Genomic DNA, 16,799 nt, shown 5'->3' with positions numbered 1-16,799 from the left:
AGGTCTTTCGGCCTGCTGGTTCATCGCCTGAAATGCGATGTGACGACACGCTGGAATTCGACTCTCCACATGTTACAGCGACTGTGGCAGCACCGCCGAGCCCTGGTGCAATACGTTATGACGTATAGCCTGGGCCAACGAGATGCAGAGGTGGGGCAGATCACGCTGATGGAGTGGTCTCAGATCAAGGACCTATGCACCCTTCTGCACAGCTTCGACATGGCGACGAATATGTTTAGCGCTGACAATGCCATTATTAGCATGACAACGGAAGGGTTAACAAGATCTACAAGGACCAGACGTTCATCATCACCAAGGCGGCAGGCATGGGACAGTGGGGGAGAGGGATTAACAAGGGCGCATGGTAGCAGCCAAACTGTTTAGGAAGGGGCAGGAGCCCATGAAGAAATGGAGGACGAACTGTCGATGGGCATGGAAGACTCAGCTGATGAGGGAGACCTTGGTCAAATTTCGGTTGTTCGAGGTTGGGAGGATATGTCAGAGGAAGGCAGCATGGTTATCACCTCGCCGCCACCAACACAGCAAGGACTTGGTCCGCAGGGATGCGCAAGACACATGAGTGCCTTCTTGCTGCACTACCTTCAACATGACCCTCGGATTGTCCGAATTAGAAGTAATGATGACTACTGGCTTGCCACACTCTTAGATCCCCGGTACAAGTCCAAGTTTTGCAAAATAATTCCAGCCATAGAAAGGGACGCACGTATGCAGGAGTATCAGCAGAAGCTGTTACTCGATCTTAGCTCGGCTTTTCCACCAAACAACCGTGCAGGTGCAGGGAGTGAATCTCCCAGTTGTAACTTGACAAACAGGGGACTGTCTCGTCATCAACAGTCAAACCGTACCAGCAGCACCGTATCTGGTGGTAACAGCAGTTTTATTGAATCGTTTCATAATTTTTTAGACCCTCCTTTGCAAGGCCACCAGAGACAAGTCTGACACATAGTCAACGGCTGGAGAGGATGATACAGGAGTATCTCCAAATGAACATCGATGCCATGACTTTGCAAATGGAGCCTTGCTCATTTTGGGCTTCAAATCTTGAAAAATGGCCAGAGCTCTCCACTTACGCCTTGGAGATCTTGTCATGTCCCGCGGCCAGCGTTGTCTCTGAATGTGTCTTCAGTGCTGCTGGGTGTGTGCTGACAGATAAGCGCACGCGTCTGTCCAATGACAATGTGGACAGACTAACGTTCATCAAGATGAACAAGTCATGGATCAGCAAGGACTTTGCTACCCCGGTGTCATCCTGGGGAGAGTAAAGGCTTGTGGATTTGGATTGTGCTTGATGCAAGTCAACATGTGAAGTTTACAACTAGGGCACAAGTGATGCCACTGAAGTGGTGTGTGTGGGGCCCAATTTTTGGAAAAAAGGGAGACTCCGCTTGGAGTCCCCTTGCTGTGTTTTTAAAAATGATCCAAGATGAACAAGTCATAGTTCAGCAAGGACTTTGCTACCTACCCCGGTGTCATCCTGAAGACAGTTAAGGCTGGCGTATTTTTGAATGTGCTTGATGCAAATCAACAGGTCAAGTTTGCAACTGGGGCACAAATGATGCCACTGAAGGGGTGTGTGTGGCCCAATTTTTGGAAAAAAGGGAGACTCTGCTTAGAGTCCCCTTGCTGTGTTTTACATGATTTTAGAAGGGCGTGCCATGCCTATATCTGTGTCTCCTCCTCTTTTTCCTCGTCCAGCTGTTTTGTTTACGCATGAGTATATGTCCTTGTCACTTTCCCATGTGTTTGTGGTATGTTGTGAGTTGTTTGTCACCTTTTGGACACCTTTGAAGGTGTTTTCTATGTGTTTTTAGGTGTTTGCCTCCCATTGTTTTCAATGGGGTTTGAGAGGTTCGTCAAACGGTTCGTCGAACGGCACCTCGAACGGAGCCTTCAGAGGCTCGCTCATCTCTAGTAACCGCAGTCCTCCATGCTGAAACATCAGTGTCTCACAGACACATAGTAGTAGAATGATTAGAAATAGAGTGTTCTGCTCCTCCTCGCATTGTTCCTTTCAATTGTATTGGCATCTGTGATGATGATCCCGATATAAATGAAAGTACGATCGTCGGCAGGAGGTCCACGGGGCCACAGTGACTCACGGGCCCAATCTAGACAGCTCACTAGTGAATCATCTAGAATGGAGTGGCAAAAATGAGGTGCTCAAAATATCCACTCTGATTTAGACGGCTCACTGCTGAATCACCTGAGGCCTGCGGCACACATCCGTGCCTCCGGCACGTGTTTGTCATTTTTTACACGTACCGGCGGCACGGAGACACTTTAACCAATGCTACCCTATTGTAGCAGGCACACACACGTAAAACCACACGGAACGTGTGTCCGTGTGCGTTTGTACGTGTGTGCGTTTTTGAAAGCGCTGACATGTCCGTTTTTTCACCGGCAGCACGGGTGTCCCACGGCCCGCACCCGCACCACACGGGTGTAGTGTGGATGCGGTCCCGTGTGACACGCGCCGGAGAAAACAAACATGTCAGTGAAAAAAAAACAAAACATTAACTCACCTTCTCCAGCCCTCCTGTCTCTGCCGCTGCTGCCTCTTGCTGCCGACCGCCGCTCATTAATCTCATAGAATATTCACTTCACTGCCTGGCAGCAGCAGCAGCGGGGAGACGGGAGGGCTGGAGACCGAGGATCAGCACCACGGACAGCAGCGCGGACAGCAGGAAGGACCAGGTGAGTATAATAATTACCGATTCTACGTGTGCTATCGCGGATAGCACACGTAGAACACACGTGTCACGCACGTACCAGAGACACGTACTTACCTGCACGCAACACGCAGGGAAAATACGTGTCTCTCGGCACGTGCGTGAATTTCACGTGAGTGTGGCAGAGGCCTAAAACAGAGTGGCTAAAATGAGGTCCTCAAAAAATCCACTCTGATATAGACGGCTCACTACTGAAGCAGCTAGAACGGAGTGGCTAAAATGAGGTCCTCAAAAAATCCACTACGACACAATGTGGATATTATGAGGACTTTCAGCTGCGCTCTGTTACGGTTTTTGCTTTGAGGCTCCTCCCACTCTTCGAAAAAATCCATTGCAGTCACCTCAGTGCTAAATGTACCTAATGTAGTGGCTAAAATGAGGTCCTCAAAAAATCCACTCTGATATAGACGGCTCACTACTGAAGCAGCTAGAACGGAGTGGCTAAAATGAGGTCCTCAAAAAATCCACTACGACACAATGTGGATATTATGAGGACTTTCAGCTGCGCTCTGTTACGGTTTTTGCTTTGAGGCTCCTCCCACTCTTCGAAAAAATCCATTGCAGTCACCTCAGTACCAAATGTACCTAATGTAGTGGCTAAAATGAGGTCCTCAAAAAATCCACTCTGATATAGACGGCTCACTACTGAAGCAGCTAGAACGGAGTGGCTTTTTTGAGGTCCTCAAAAAATCCACTACGACACAATGTGGATATTATGAGGACTTTCAGCTGCGCACTGTTACGCTTTTTGCTTTGAGGCTCCTCCCACTCTTCGAAAAAATCCATTCCAGTCACCTCAGTACCAAATGTACATAATGTAGTGGCTAAAATGAGGTCCTCAAAAAATCCACTCTGATATAGACGGCTCACTACTGAAGCAGCTAGAACGGAGTGGCTTTTTTGAGGTCCTCAAAAAATCCACTACGACACAATATGGATATTATGAGGACTTTCAGCTGCGCACTGTTACGCTTTTTGCTTTGAGGCTCCTCCCACTCTTCGAAAAAATCCATTCCAGTCACCTCAGTACCAAATGTACATAATGTAGTGGCTAAAATGAGGTCCTCAAAAAATCCACTCTGATATAGACGGCTCACTACTGAAGCAGCTAGAACGGAGTGGCTTTTTTGAGGTCCTCAAAAAATCCACTACGACACAATGTGGATATTAGGAGGACTTTCAGCTGCGCACTGTTACGCTTTTTGCTTTGAGGCTCCTCCCACTCTTCGAAAAAATCCATTGCAGTCACCTCAGTACCAAATGTACATAATGTAGTGGCTAAAATGAGGTCCTCAAAAAATCCACTCTGATATAGACGGCTCACTACTGAAGCAGCTAGAACGGAGTGGCTTTTTTGAGGTCCTCAAAAAATCCACTACGACACAATGTGGATATTATGAGGACTTTCAGCTGCGCACTGTTACGCTTTTTGCTTTGAGGCTCCTCCCACGCTTCGAAAAAATCCATTCCAGTCACCTCAGTACCAAATGTACATAATGTAGTGGCTAAAATGAGGTCCTCAAAAAATCCACTCTGATATAGACGGCTCACTACTGAAGCAGCTAGAACGGAGTGGCTTTTTTGAGGTCCTCAAAAAATCCACTACGACACAATGTGGATATTAGGAGGACTTTCAGCTGCGCACTGTTACGCTTTTTGCTTTGAGGCTCCTCCCACTCTTCGAAAAAATCCATTGCAGTCACCTCAGTACCAAATGTACATAATGTAGTGGCTAAAATGAGGTCCTCAAAAAATCCACTCTGATATAGACGGCTCACTACTGAAGCAGCTAGAACGGAGTGGCTTTTTTGAGGTCCTCAAAAAATCCACTACGACACAATGTGGATATTATGAGGAATTTCAGCTGCGCACTGTTACGCTTTTTGCTTTGAGGCTCCTCCCACTCTTCGAAAAAATCCATTGCAGTCACCTCAGTACCAAATGTACATAATGTAGTGGCTAAAATGAGGTCCTCAAAAAATCCACTCTGATATAGACGGCTCACTACTGAAGCAGCTAGAACGGAGTGGCTTTTTTGAGGTCCTCAAAAAATCCACTACGACACAATGTGGATATTATGAGGATTTTCAGCTGCGCACTGTTACGCTTTTTGCTTTGAGGCTCCTCCCACTCTTCGAAAAAATACATTGCAGTCACCTCAGTACCAAATGTACATAATGTAGTGGCTAAAATGAGGTCCTCAAAAAATCCACTCTGATATAGACGGCTCACTACTGAAGCAGCTAGAACGGAGTGGCTAAAATGAGGTCCTCAAAAAATCCACTACGACACAATGTGGATATTATGAGGACTTTCAGCTGCGCTCTGTTACGCTTTTTGCTTTGAGGCTCCTCCCACTCTTCGAAAAAATCCATTGCAGTCACCTCAGTACCAAATGTACATAATGTAGTGGCTAAAATGAGGTCCTCAAAAAATCCACTCTGATATAGACGGCTCACTACTGAAGCAGCTAGAACGGAGTGGCTTTTTTGAGGTCCTCAAAAAATCCACTACGACACAATGTGGATATTAGGAGGACTTTCAGCTGTGCACTGTTACGCTTTTTGCTTTGAGGCTCCTCCCACTTTTCGAAAAAATCCATTGCAGTCACCTCAGTACCAAATGTACATAATGTAGTGGCTAAAATGAGGTCCTCAAAAAATCCACTCTGATATAGACGGCTCACTACTGAAGCAGCTAGAACGGAGTGGCTAAAATGAGGTCCTCAAAAAATCCACTCTGATATAGACGGCTCACTACTGAAGCAGCTAGAACGGAGTGGCTTTTTTGAGGTCCTCAAAAAATCCACTACGACACAATGTGGATATTATGAGGACTTTCAGCTGCGCACTGTTACGCTTTTTGCTTTGAGGCTCCTCCCACTCTTCGAAAAAATCCATTGCAGTCACCTCAGTACCAAATGTACATAATGTAGTGGCTAAAATGAGGTCCTCAAAAAATCCACTACGACACAATGTGTGAAATTATAAGCACTTTCTCGGCTGTGCTCTGTTACGTTTTTCGCCGTGAGGCTCCTCCCACTCTTCAAAAAACTGAATTTCAGTCACCTCAGTACCAAATGTACATAATGAAGGCTACAGAGAGATCCTCAAAAAATCCACTCTGATCCAATATGGTAAGTTATGAAGACTGTCAGCTGCGCGGTTCCGTTTTTCCTTGTGAGGCTCCGCCCACTCTTTCAATGTCAGTCCTGCGGCCACGACTCGTGGAAATACGGTAAAATTAAAATTCCAGCAAAACTGAACAATCAGCGCTGTGTGGAATTATTTATATTGTAAAAAATAATAATAAAATGTAAGTTATAATAATAATGAAAATAAAAATTTGCCCTTTGGAAAAAAATAATAAATATAACAGTTTCAGCATCTAATAAATAAAAACATGAAATCATTCCAATTATAAATCTGATTCCAGCCCCTGCTGTAGAAACTGAACTGTGTTGTATGGAGAAAAGATCACAGAGATCATCAAAAAATCAACTCTGATCTAGTCACCTCACTGGTGAAGCAGCTAGAACGGAGTGGATAAAATGAGGTGACCAAAAACATGTGACTGCAGCGAGGCCTCAAGAAATCAACTCTGATCTAGACACTTCAGCAGTGAACCGGCTAAATCAGAGTGGAAAAAATGAGGACCACAAAAAACCCACTCTGATCTAGACACTTCAGTAGTGAGCCGGCTAAATCAGAGTGGAAAAAATGAGGCCTCAAAAAATCAACTCCGATATAGCCGGCTCACTACTGAAGCAGCTAGATCAGAGTTGATTTTTTGAGGACCACAAAAAATCAACTCTGATCTAGACGCAACCGTGCTGACAGATCCTCTCTTCCCAAATCTTACAACTTTCAGGAAATGCTCTATTCTCCCTTGGTAACAGGGAATTCTGGGAAAAGTAGTCCGCTTACCGTCCAGCTTCACATTACTACAAGCGCCTTTCACTACATTTACCAGCATGCAATGCGCGACTAGTTATTCTTGTACAGGCAAGAGTTTGCCGCGCTGCTTCTTGGGAATGATAGTTTTCTTTCATTCATTCTGTACCTTTTTCCCTTCCCCGACCGGTGACTGGAAGAACTACATATCCCAGGAGGCTTTGAAAGCGGGAAGCGGAACGTAGCAAATTGTGATTTTGCTGCAAGAAATAAATGTTAGGGAAATACAACAATGGCGGCTGGAAAAATGTCAGCGTCCAAGGAGCTGATGCAGATGGATCTGTATGGTCTGCTGGGTATAGAAGCTGAGGCCTCTGAGAAAGAGGTAAGAATGACTGCTCACTCATATACTCTGCATACCCTGCCCCCAATAACTGTGAGGAGCCCCCTCTGCCCACCTCCTGCCCCCAATAACTGTGAGGAGCCCACTCTGCCCACCTCCTGCCCCCCAATAACTGTGAGGAGCCCCCTCTGCTCCCCTCCTGCCCCCCAATAACTGTGAGGAGCCCCCTCTGCCCACCTCCTGCCCCCAATAACTGTGAGGAGCCCCCTCTGCCCACCTCCTGCCCCCAATAACTGTGAGGAGCCCCCTCTGCCCACCTCCTGCCCCCAATAACTGTGAGGAGCCCACTCTGCTCCCCTCCTGCCCCCAATAACTATGAGGAGCCCCCTCTGCTCCCCTCCTGCCCCCCAATAACTGTGAAGAGCCCCCTCTGCCCACCTCCTGCCCCCAATAACTGTGAGGAGCCCCCTCTGCTCACCTCCTGCCCCCAATAACTATGAGGAGCCCCCTCTGCCCACCTCCTGCCCCCAATAACTGTGGGGTGTCCCCTCTGCTCCCCTCCTGCCCCCAATAACTATGAGGAGCCCCCTCTGCTCCCCTCCTGCCCCCAATAACTGTGAGGAGCCCCCTCTGCTCACCTCCTGCCCCCAATAACTGTGAGGAGCCCCCTCTGCTCACCTCGTGCCCCCCAATAATTGTGAGGAGCCCCCGCTGCCCACCTCTTGCCCCCAATAACTGTGAGGAGCCCCCTCTGCTCACATCCTGCCCCCAATAACTGTGAGGAGCCCCCTCTGCCCACCTCGTGCCCCCCAATAACTGTGAGGAGCCCCCTTTGCTCACCTCGTGCCCCCCAATAACTGTGAGGTGCCCCCTCTGCTCACCTCGTGCCCCCCAATAACTGTGAGGTGCCCCCTCTGCTCACCTCGTGCCCCCCAATAACTGTGAGGTGCCCCCTCTGCTCACCTCGTGCCCCCCAATAACTGTGAGGAGCCCCCTCTGCTCACCTCGTGCCCCCCAATAACTGTGAGGAGCCCCCTCTGCTCACCTCGTGCCCCCCAATAACTGTGAGGAGCCCCCTCTGCTCACCTCGTGCCCCCCAATAACTGTGAGGAGCCCCCTCTGCTCACCTCGTGCCCCCCAATAACTGTGAGGAGCCCCCTCTGCTCACCTCGTGCCCCCCAATAACTGTGAGGAGCCCCCTCTGCTCACCTCGTGCCCCCCAATAACTGTGAGGAGCCCCCTCTGCTCACCTCGTGCCCCCCAATAACTGTGAGGAGCCCCCTCTGCTCACCTCGTGCCCCCCAATAACTGTGAGGTGCCCCCTCTGCCCACCTCGTGCCCCCCAATAACTGTGGGGTCCCAGCACTGATTTATGGAGTGACCCACACATTGGGATTGTCCCTGTAGCAGATCCAGGTTGTCCAGCCTTTGTGGAGATATTGCAGTTCTTACATTGGCCACCAGCTGGCGCCACACTCACACTCCAGAGCTGTACTATAAAACCGTCATGTCGTATGTGAATATCTACCGTACATATCACTGCGGCATCTTCATTCCTTCTCTCTTTTCTAGATAAAGAAGGCGTACAGACAGAAAGCTCTGACCTGCCACCCGGACAAGAACCCCGATAACCCCCGAGCAGGTGAGAGCGCAGGATGTGACGCCCCAATTGGGAATCTGCCCATAGGCTGAGGCCACATGTTCTGGAGACCCATCGGGCCACTTTTTCTTCTTTCTTTACCAGCGGAGCTCTTTCACCAGTTGTCCCAGGCCTTAGAGGTGTTGACGGACGGAGCAGCCAGGGTAAGTCCTGCGGAGTATGGGGGGTCCAAGCAGCTTGGACCAGTAACGCCAACAAAGTCCCCATGTCGCTGTGTCTTTCCAGGCAGCTTATGACAAACTTAGGAAAGCAAAACAAGCCGCGGCCAAGAGGACCGAGAAACTCGATGCCAAAAGAAAGAAGGTGAAACTTGGTAAGCTCTGTGGCGCCCTTGACAAGCCAGGACGTCGCAGGTACTGCAACAACACACTCCACACCCCGGTTAGGAACATCAAAGTCAGACACAAATCCTTGTTGCCTTCCTCCAGGGGCTGATGTCCACACCAGGGGGTGGAGCCAGGCGGTTGACTCCACCCACCGAGGAGTTCACAGTCCTGGAGGCAGGAAAAGGGCGGAGGGAGAACAGTTTGGAGAGTTGAGGGAAGTGGTGGTGGAGCAGACTGACCGTGCTCGGGTATGTGGCCCGGGCACCGGAGAGCAAGGTTGGCAGACGGTGGTGACCGTCTGCAGGAGAGGCCGATTGCCGCACAACCGTAAGGACCTGGGTCAGGCGGTGGCCCGCCGGTACCGGACCAGGGAGCGAAGAGAAGCCAGCACCATTCGGCAGGGCCTACGGACCCTGACCAGGCTTGGAGTCGCCGTTAAACTGGTCAAATCCGTCAGCGACGGGAACCTCCGGGGTTTCCCAGCAGCAAAAACCCGACTGAAGGCAACCGCTCAACCGTGAAGGGAAATACAGCTACCGCCACAGCTAGAGTTCCCAGGACCAGCGCCTGCGGGCAAAAGGGGCTCCTCCGGCAAATATACCGCTGGGGAGCGGGTTACCGGTGGGAAGCCATCGGGGCCGAGAACACAGGTGCAGGGAGAGACAGTCACCGCTAACCTACCGGGAGTGACCGCCGCAGCAGTCTGTGGGACTCGTCCATCCAGCCGTTTGTTTTACCAGAGACTCCGTGTGCGTTACTGGCTGAGTAAGTACCACCGTGCCGTCTAGCACTGCGCTGCCCCGCAATCCACCAGACAGACACCAACTCCGGGCCCCGGGACCACCAAAATCCCCCTACCCACGGAGGGGAGAGAAACATCTCAGCTGCTCCCTGTCATCGCTCCCGGGATCCCCGTACAGAGCAGCGGTGGTGTCCCAACCTCACCCCACACTGTGGGTGGCGTCACAAACCAACATCCCAAACCCCAACAGACCACCCCTTTCACTCACGGGCAAGGGGCGCCGCTCGAGTCCCCGGGATCTGGCCCACCGCTCGAGCAGCAGTAGCAGCAGCGCCGGACCCGAGCGTGGTGAGCGCAGCGCCCCGCTGCCCGCGACAGATCTGAGACATGGGAGCCGGCCTCCCGGTTGGGCGCTGTTCACACCTCCCTATGCCCAGTGTGCGCCACCACAATAGTGTTCACAGACGTTTTGCCACTTTGTTCTCTTGATCCACAGGGGTCACAGCTCCGCACCTACTGAGGAGCGCTGATCACCTGACATCGGTGGTGTCGGGATAAAGATCCTCCTTAGTCTTAGTTCAGACAAAAGGTGAACTCTGGGCCAGTCACAAAATGCAGACACTACTGCCTCCGGGCGCACGGCGGGCGGCTGCCTCTTTTCACTATTTTGATCTTCTCATATTTTTTTGTTTTATTCTTTTTCTTTCCCTTATTTTCCTATTCTTTTTTTATCTTCTCATTTTTTTTTTTTCCATTTTCTTATCTTCTTCCTTATATTTTTCATACTTTTACTTTTTTTTTTTTTTGCTTTTTACTTTTCTATTTATCTTATCTTTCATACTTTTTTTTTCTTTTCTTTTTCATGGTTTTTCACCCTTATTTTTCTATTCTCTTATTTTATCTTCTCATATTTTTTTTTTTTGTTACTTTTCTCAACTTTTTTTTTTTACCTTTTTCCTAATTTTTTCTCATACTTTGTTTTTTTTGTTTGTTTTTTGTTTCCCCCCCCTTATTTTTCTGTTTTTTTTTTTTTCTTTTTCCTTATTTTTTTGTTCTTTACTTCACTTTTTTTTTAACCTCTTATCTTATTTCTCAGTTTATTTTTAATCTTTTCTGTTTCTTGCTTTTTTTTCCCTTATTTTTCTATTTTATCTTCACATATTTTTTGTTCTTCCTTTTTTTTTTTTCCATTCCTTTTTATTTCCTTCCTCTTTTTTGTTCTCTCGTTTTTTTTGTTTTTACAGTTTTGGGTTTTTTTTTTATCTTCCTCATATTTTTTTGTTCTCTTCTTGATTTTTTTTTTTTTTTCTTCACTTTTCATACTTGTTTACTTTTTTTTTTTTCTTTTTCTCACTTTTTTTCCTTATTTTTCTATCTTATATTTTTTTGTTCTTTGTTTCTATCTTTTTTTTTTTTTTTTTTTCTTCTTTCTCCTATTCTTTTTTCTTTGTTTGTTGCTCCATTGGGAGACCCAGACAATTGGGTGTATAGCTTCTGCCTCCGGAGGCCACACAAAGTATTACACTCAAAAGTGTAACCCCTCCCCTCTGCCTATACACCCCCCGTGCCTCACGGGCTCCTCAGTTTTATGCTTTGTGTAGAAGGAGGCACACATCCACTCACACATCTCCATTTTAGTCAGCAGCAGCTGCTGATTGTATCGGTTGGAAGAAAAGAGGGCCCCTACGGGGCCCCCGGCATGCTCCCTTCTCACCCCACTAAGTCGGTGGTGCTGTTAAGGTTGAGGTACCCATTGCGGGTACGACGGCCGGAGCCTCATGCCGTGTTTCCTTCTCCATCCCTGAGGGCTCTGGTAGAAGTGGGATCCGAAGCGGTCATCCAGGTTATGGGACCGTGCTCCCTCCGCAGCCCCTGAGGGAATCTGCTGGACAGGAGCTTATCTATCTTCAGGGACAGGGCCCTGCAGCCACGAGGTACTCTGTGTCCCCATGGGGACTGTGTATGGAGCGCCTGGTTCCCGGACGCCGCAACTGACTGCTGAATTGTGAAGACCGGGGACTACCGCGCCGACCGCGCCTGCTTGTCGGCCGCGGTATTAAATTTAGTCCCCGGCTTCATCGCGGCCTAGTGGCAAACTCCCGCCCCCGAGCCTGTCTATCAGAGATAGGGGCGGGACAGCCGACCTGACATCGGATGTGAGGGCCGGGGCATCCTGTGTGCTCCCTCCCCCCTCACTGATCACTGCGGGGACCCCAGATTCCCGCACTTTTCCTGACGCCGCCCACCCCTCCCCTGAGAGCTCCGGCAGCCATCTTTAGGACATTCTGCCGGTGGAGAATCACACAGAACAGACCGGTCCCTACACAGGCCCCGGACCCGGTTAGATCGGCACCTCCAGGTCCCTCTGGGTACACCCCGGCCGGGGTGGGCCCTAGGTCTCACGTGGAGGACTCCTCCACGGACCACAGTCCCAGACCTGCTAAGCGGGCTCGCTTGGAATCTTCCCCGACTTCTTCACGCTGCTCGGGTTCCAAGCTTGAGGACTCTCTGGAGGACGAGGCGGAGGTCGCAGCTCAGGGCTCGGACCCTGATGTTGCTCTCAATCTTGATACACCTGAAGGGGACGCCTTAGTAAATGATCTTATCTCGTCCATCAATCAGGTGTTGGATTTATGTCCGCCGCCTCAACCTATAGAGGAGTCGGCCTCTCAGCAGGAGAAACACCAGTTTCGGTTTCCCAAACGTACACGGAGTGCATTTTTCGATCACTCTAACTTCAGAGATGCTGTCCAGAAGCACAGAGCGGTTCCGGACAAACGCTTTACTAAGCGCCTTACTGACACACGTTACCCCTTCCCCGCTGACGTAGTTAAGGGTTGGGCTCACTGTCCCAAGGTGGATCCTCCAGTCTCTAGATTGGCGGCTAGATCCGTGGTTTCGGTTGCAGATGGCTCATCACTAAAAGATGCCACTGACAGGCAGATAGAACTCCTGGTGAAATCCATCTATGAGGCCACGGGAGCGTCTTTTGCCCCAGCCTTTGCAGCTGTGTGGGCACTCCAAGCTATCTCAGCTTGTCTGGCTGAGATTAATGCGGTCACACGTACGTCTGCCCCGCAGGTTGCATCTTTAACCTCTCAGGCGTCGGCGTTTTTTTCCTACGCCATGAATGCAGTCCTAGACTCTGCTAGCCGTACAGCGGTGGCATCCGCTAATTCTGTGGCAGTCCGCAGAGCCATGTGGCTGCGCGAATGGAAGGCAGACTCGGCTTCCAAGAGGTTCTTAACCGGTTTGCCGTTTTCTGGCGAGAGATTGTTTGGCGAACGATTGGATGAGATTATTAAGGAATCCAAGGGAAAGGACTCGTCCTTACCCCAGTCCAAACCTAAGAGACCTCAGCAACGAAAAATACAATCGAGGTTTCGGTCCTTTCGTCCCTCCGCCAAGCCACAGTCCTCTTCGTCCAATAGACAGGACAAAGGCCAGAGGAACTCATATGCGTGGCGGTCTAAGTCACGCCCCCAAAAGACTGCCGGAGGCACTGCTTCCAAGGCGGCCTCCTCATGACTCACGGCATCCCCGAACCGCATCCTCGGTCGGTGGCAGGCTCTCCCACTTTCGCGACGCCTGGTGGCCACATGTTCAAGACCGATGGGTGAGAGACATCCTGTCTCACGGTTACAGGATAGAGTTCAGCTCTCGTCCTCCGACTCGTTTCTTCAGAACCTCCTCGCCCCCCGCGCGAGCAGACGCACTTTTTCAAGCAGTGGACGCTCTGAAAAAAGAAGGTGTCGTGACCCCCGTTCCCACTCAGAAACAGGGTCGCGGTTTTTACTCCAACTTATTCGTGGTACCAAAGAAAGACGGATCATTCCGTCCCGTTCTGGACCTCAAATTGCTCAACAAACACGTGAGCACCAGACGATTCCGGATGGAATCTCTCCGCTCGGTCATCGCCTTGATGTCACAAGGAGACTTCCTCGCATCGATCGACATCAAGGATGCCTATCTCCATGTGCCGATCGCACCAGAACATCAACGCTTTTTGCGTTTCGCCATAGGGGACGAACACCTTCAGTTCGTGGCATTGCCCTTCGGCCTGGCGACAGCCCCACGGGTTTTCACCAAAGTCATGGCATCCGTTGTGCGCGGTCCTGCATTCTCAGGGGCACTCGGTGATTCCCTACTTGGACGATCTCCTAGTCAGGGCACCTTCTCGGGCGGCGTGTCAACACAGCCTTACCGTCGCTCTGGAGACCCTCCAGCAGTTCGGGTGGCTCATCAACTTCCCAAAATCCAAGTTGACACCGACCCAATCTCTGACCTATCTAGGGATGGAGTTTCATACACAGTCAGCGGTAGTCAAGCTACCACTAGACAAACAGCTGTCACTGCAGGCAGGGGTGCAATCTCTGATTCAGACTCAGTCTCACCCCTTGAGACGCCTCATGCACTTCCTGGGGAAGATGGTAGCAGCGATGGAGGCAGTGCCCTTCGCGCAATTCCATCTACGCCCACTCCAATGGGACATTCTCCGCAAATGGGACAGGAGGTCGAACTCTCTCGACAGGAACGTCTCTCTTTCCCTTGCAACAAAGACGTCCCTTCAGTGGTGGCTTCTTCCCACTTCTCTATCACAGGGAAAATCCTTCCTGCCCCCAACCTGGGCTGTGGTCACCACGGACGCGAGCCTGTCAGGGTGGGGAGCGGTGTTCCTCCATCACAGGGCTCAGGGAACCTGGACTCCGACAGAGTCCTCCCTTCAGATCAATGTCCTGGAGATAAGGGCAGTGTATCTGGCCCTAGTGGCTTTCCAGCAGTTGCGGGAGGGCAGGCAGATCCGTATCCAGTCGGACAACGCCACTGCCGTCGCATACATCAACCACCAAGGCGGCACGCGGAGTCGTCAAGCCTTCCAAGAAGTCCGGCGAATTCTGCAGTGGGTGGAAGCTACAGCATCCACCATCTCCGCAGTTCACATACCGGGCGTAGAAAACTGGGAAGCAGATTTTCTCAGTCGTCAGGGCATGGATGCGGGGGAATGGTCCCTGCACCCAGAAGTGTTTCGAGAGATCTGTCGCCGCTGGGGAACGCCGGACGTCGATCTCATGGCGTCATGGCACAACAACAAAGTCCCGGCCTTCATGGCACGATCTCAAGATCACAGAGCTCTGGCGGCGGACGCTCTGGTCCAGGATTGGTCGCAGTTTCGACTGCCATATGTGTTTCCCCCTCTGGCGATGCTGCCCAGAGTACTACGCAAGATCAGGTCCGACTGCTGTCGCGCCATTCTCGTCGCTCCAGACTGGCCGAGGAGGTCATGGTACCCGGATCTGTGGCATCTCACGGTGGGTCAGCCGTGGGCGCTGCCAGACCGCCCAGACTTGCTGTCGCAAGGGCTGTTTTTCCATCTGAATTCTGCGGCCCTCAACCTGACTGTGTGGCCATTGAGTCCTGGCTCCTAGCGTCTTCAGGGCTGTCTCAGGATGTCATTGCCACTATGAGACAGGCCAGGAAACCGACGTCCGCCAAGATCTATCACAGGACTTGGCGGATTTTCTTGTCCTGGTGTTCTGATAAAGGTTTTACTCCCTGGCCCTTTGCCTTACCCACTTTTCTTTCATTCCTTCAATCCGGAATGGATAAGGGGTTGTCACTTAGTTCTCTCAAAGGGCAAGTATCAGCACTCTCAATATTCTTTCAAAAGCGCCTGGCCAAGCTTCCGCAGGTCCGCACGTTCCTGCAGGGAGTTTGCCACATAGTCCCACCTTACAAGCGTCCACTAGAGCCCTGGGACCTTAACAGGGTGCTAACGGCTCTTCAGAAACCGCCTTTTGAACCGCTGCGTGATATCTCCTTATCACGTCTTTCGCAGAAGGTGGCATTTCTAGTAGCAGTTACATCACTCCAAAGAGTGTCGGAGCTTGCAGCACTGTCATGCAAAGCCCCCTTCCTGGTTTTTCACCAGGATAAGGTGGTTCTCCGTCCTGTTCCGGAATTTCTCCCTAAGGTGGTATCGCCGTTTCATCTCAATCAGGATATCTCCTTACCTTCATTTTGCCCTAATCCAATTCACCGCTTTGAAAAGGATTTGCACTCATTAGATCTAGTGAGAGCACTCCGTTTCTACGTGTCTCGCACGGCGCCCCTGCGTTGTTCAGATGCGCTTTTTGTCCTTGTCGCTGGCCAGCGTAAGGGTTCGCAAGCTTCCAGGTCAACCTTGGCTCGGTGGATCAAGGAACCGATTCTTGAAGCTTACCGTTCTTCGGGGCTTCCGATTCCTTCCGGGCTGAAAGCCCATTCTACCAGAGCCGTAGGGGCGTCCTGGGCATTGCGGCACCGGGCTATGGCTCAGCAGGTGTGTCAGGCGGCTACCTGGTCTAGTCTGCACACTTTCACAAAGCACTATCAGGTGCATACCTACGCTTCGGCAGATGCCAGCCTAGGTAGGCGAGTCCTTCAGGCGGCGGTTGCCCACCTGTAAGAGAGAGCCGTTGTCGGCTCTTTTTATTGAGGTATTCTTTTACCCACCCAGGGACTGCTTTTGGACGTCCCAATTGTCTGGGTCTCCCAATGGAGCGACAAAGAAGAAGGGAATTTTGTTTACTTTCTGTAAATTCCTTTTCTTCGTCGCTCTATTGGGAGACCCAGACAATTGGGTGTATAGCTACTGCCTCCGGAGGCCACACAAAGTATTACACTTAAAAGTGTAAGGCCCCTCCCCTTCTGCCTATACACCCCCCGTGGGATCACGGCTGCCCAGTTTTCATGCTTTGTGCGAAGGAGGTCAGACATCCACGCATAGCTCTGTTTTTAGTCAGCAGCAGCTGCTGACTATGTCGGTTGGAAGAAAAGAGGGCCCATACTAGGGCCCCCAGCATGCTCCCTTCTCACCCCACTTTCTGTCGGCGGTGTTTGTAAGGTTGAGGTACCCATTGCGGGTACAGAGGCTGGAGCCCACATGCTGCTTTCCTTCCCCATCCCCCTCAGGGCTCTGGGTGAAGTGGGATCTTACAGGTCTCCAGGCACTGAGACCGGGCTCCATCCACAGACCCAGAGAACCTGCTGGATATGGAGCTGAGTATCGTCAGGGACAGGGCCCTGCTACATTAAGGTACTCTGTG

General features: G+C 50.8%; 1 protein-coding gene across 1 annotated transcript in view; it reads left to right on the top strand.

Moving 5' to 3' along the window:
- The first annotated feature begins 6,777 nt into the window (after positions 1–6,777).
- DNAJC17 (DnaJ heat shock protein family (Hsp40) member C17) overlaps positions 6,778–16,799 on the top strand; it is a 34,124-nt gene continuing 24,102 nt past the window's right edge. Inside the window, exons 1-4 of the mRNA XM_075331157.1 lie at positions 6,778–7,028; positions 8,559–8,628; positions 8,731–8,789; positions 8,872–8,959. Coding sequence (XP_075187272.1) covers positions 6,936–7,028; positions 8,559–8,628; positions 8,731–8,789; positions 8,872–8,959 — 310 coding nt within the window. The 5' untranslated portion in view covers positions 6,778–6,935. The remainder of the gene's footprint in view (positions 7,029–8,558; positions 8,629–8,730; positions 8,790–8,871; positions 8,960–16,799) is intronic.

The sequence above is a fragment of the Anomaloglossus baeobatrachus genome, chromosome 12 (genome assembly GCF_048569485.1).
Source record: "Anomaloglossus baeobatrachus isolate aAnoBae1 chromosome 12, aAnoBae1.hap1, whole genome shotgun sequence".
NCBI lineage: Eukaryota > Metazoa > Chordata > Amphibia > Anura > Aromobatidae > Anomaloglossus > Anomaloglossus baeobatrachus.
The sequence above is the reverse complement of the archived record's forward strand: the minus strand, read 5'-3'. Positions and strand labels throughout refer to the sequence as shown.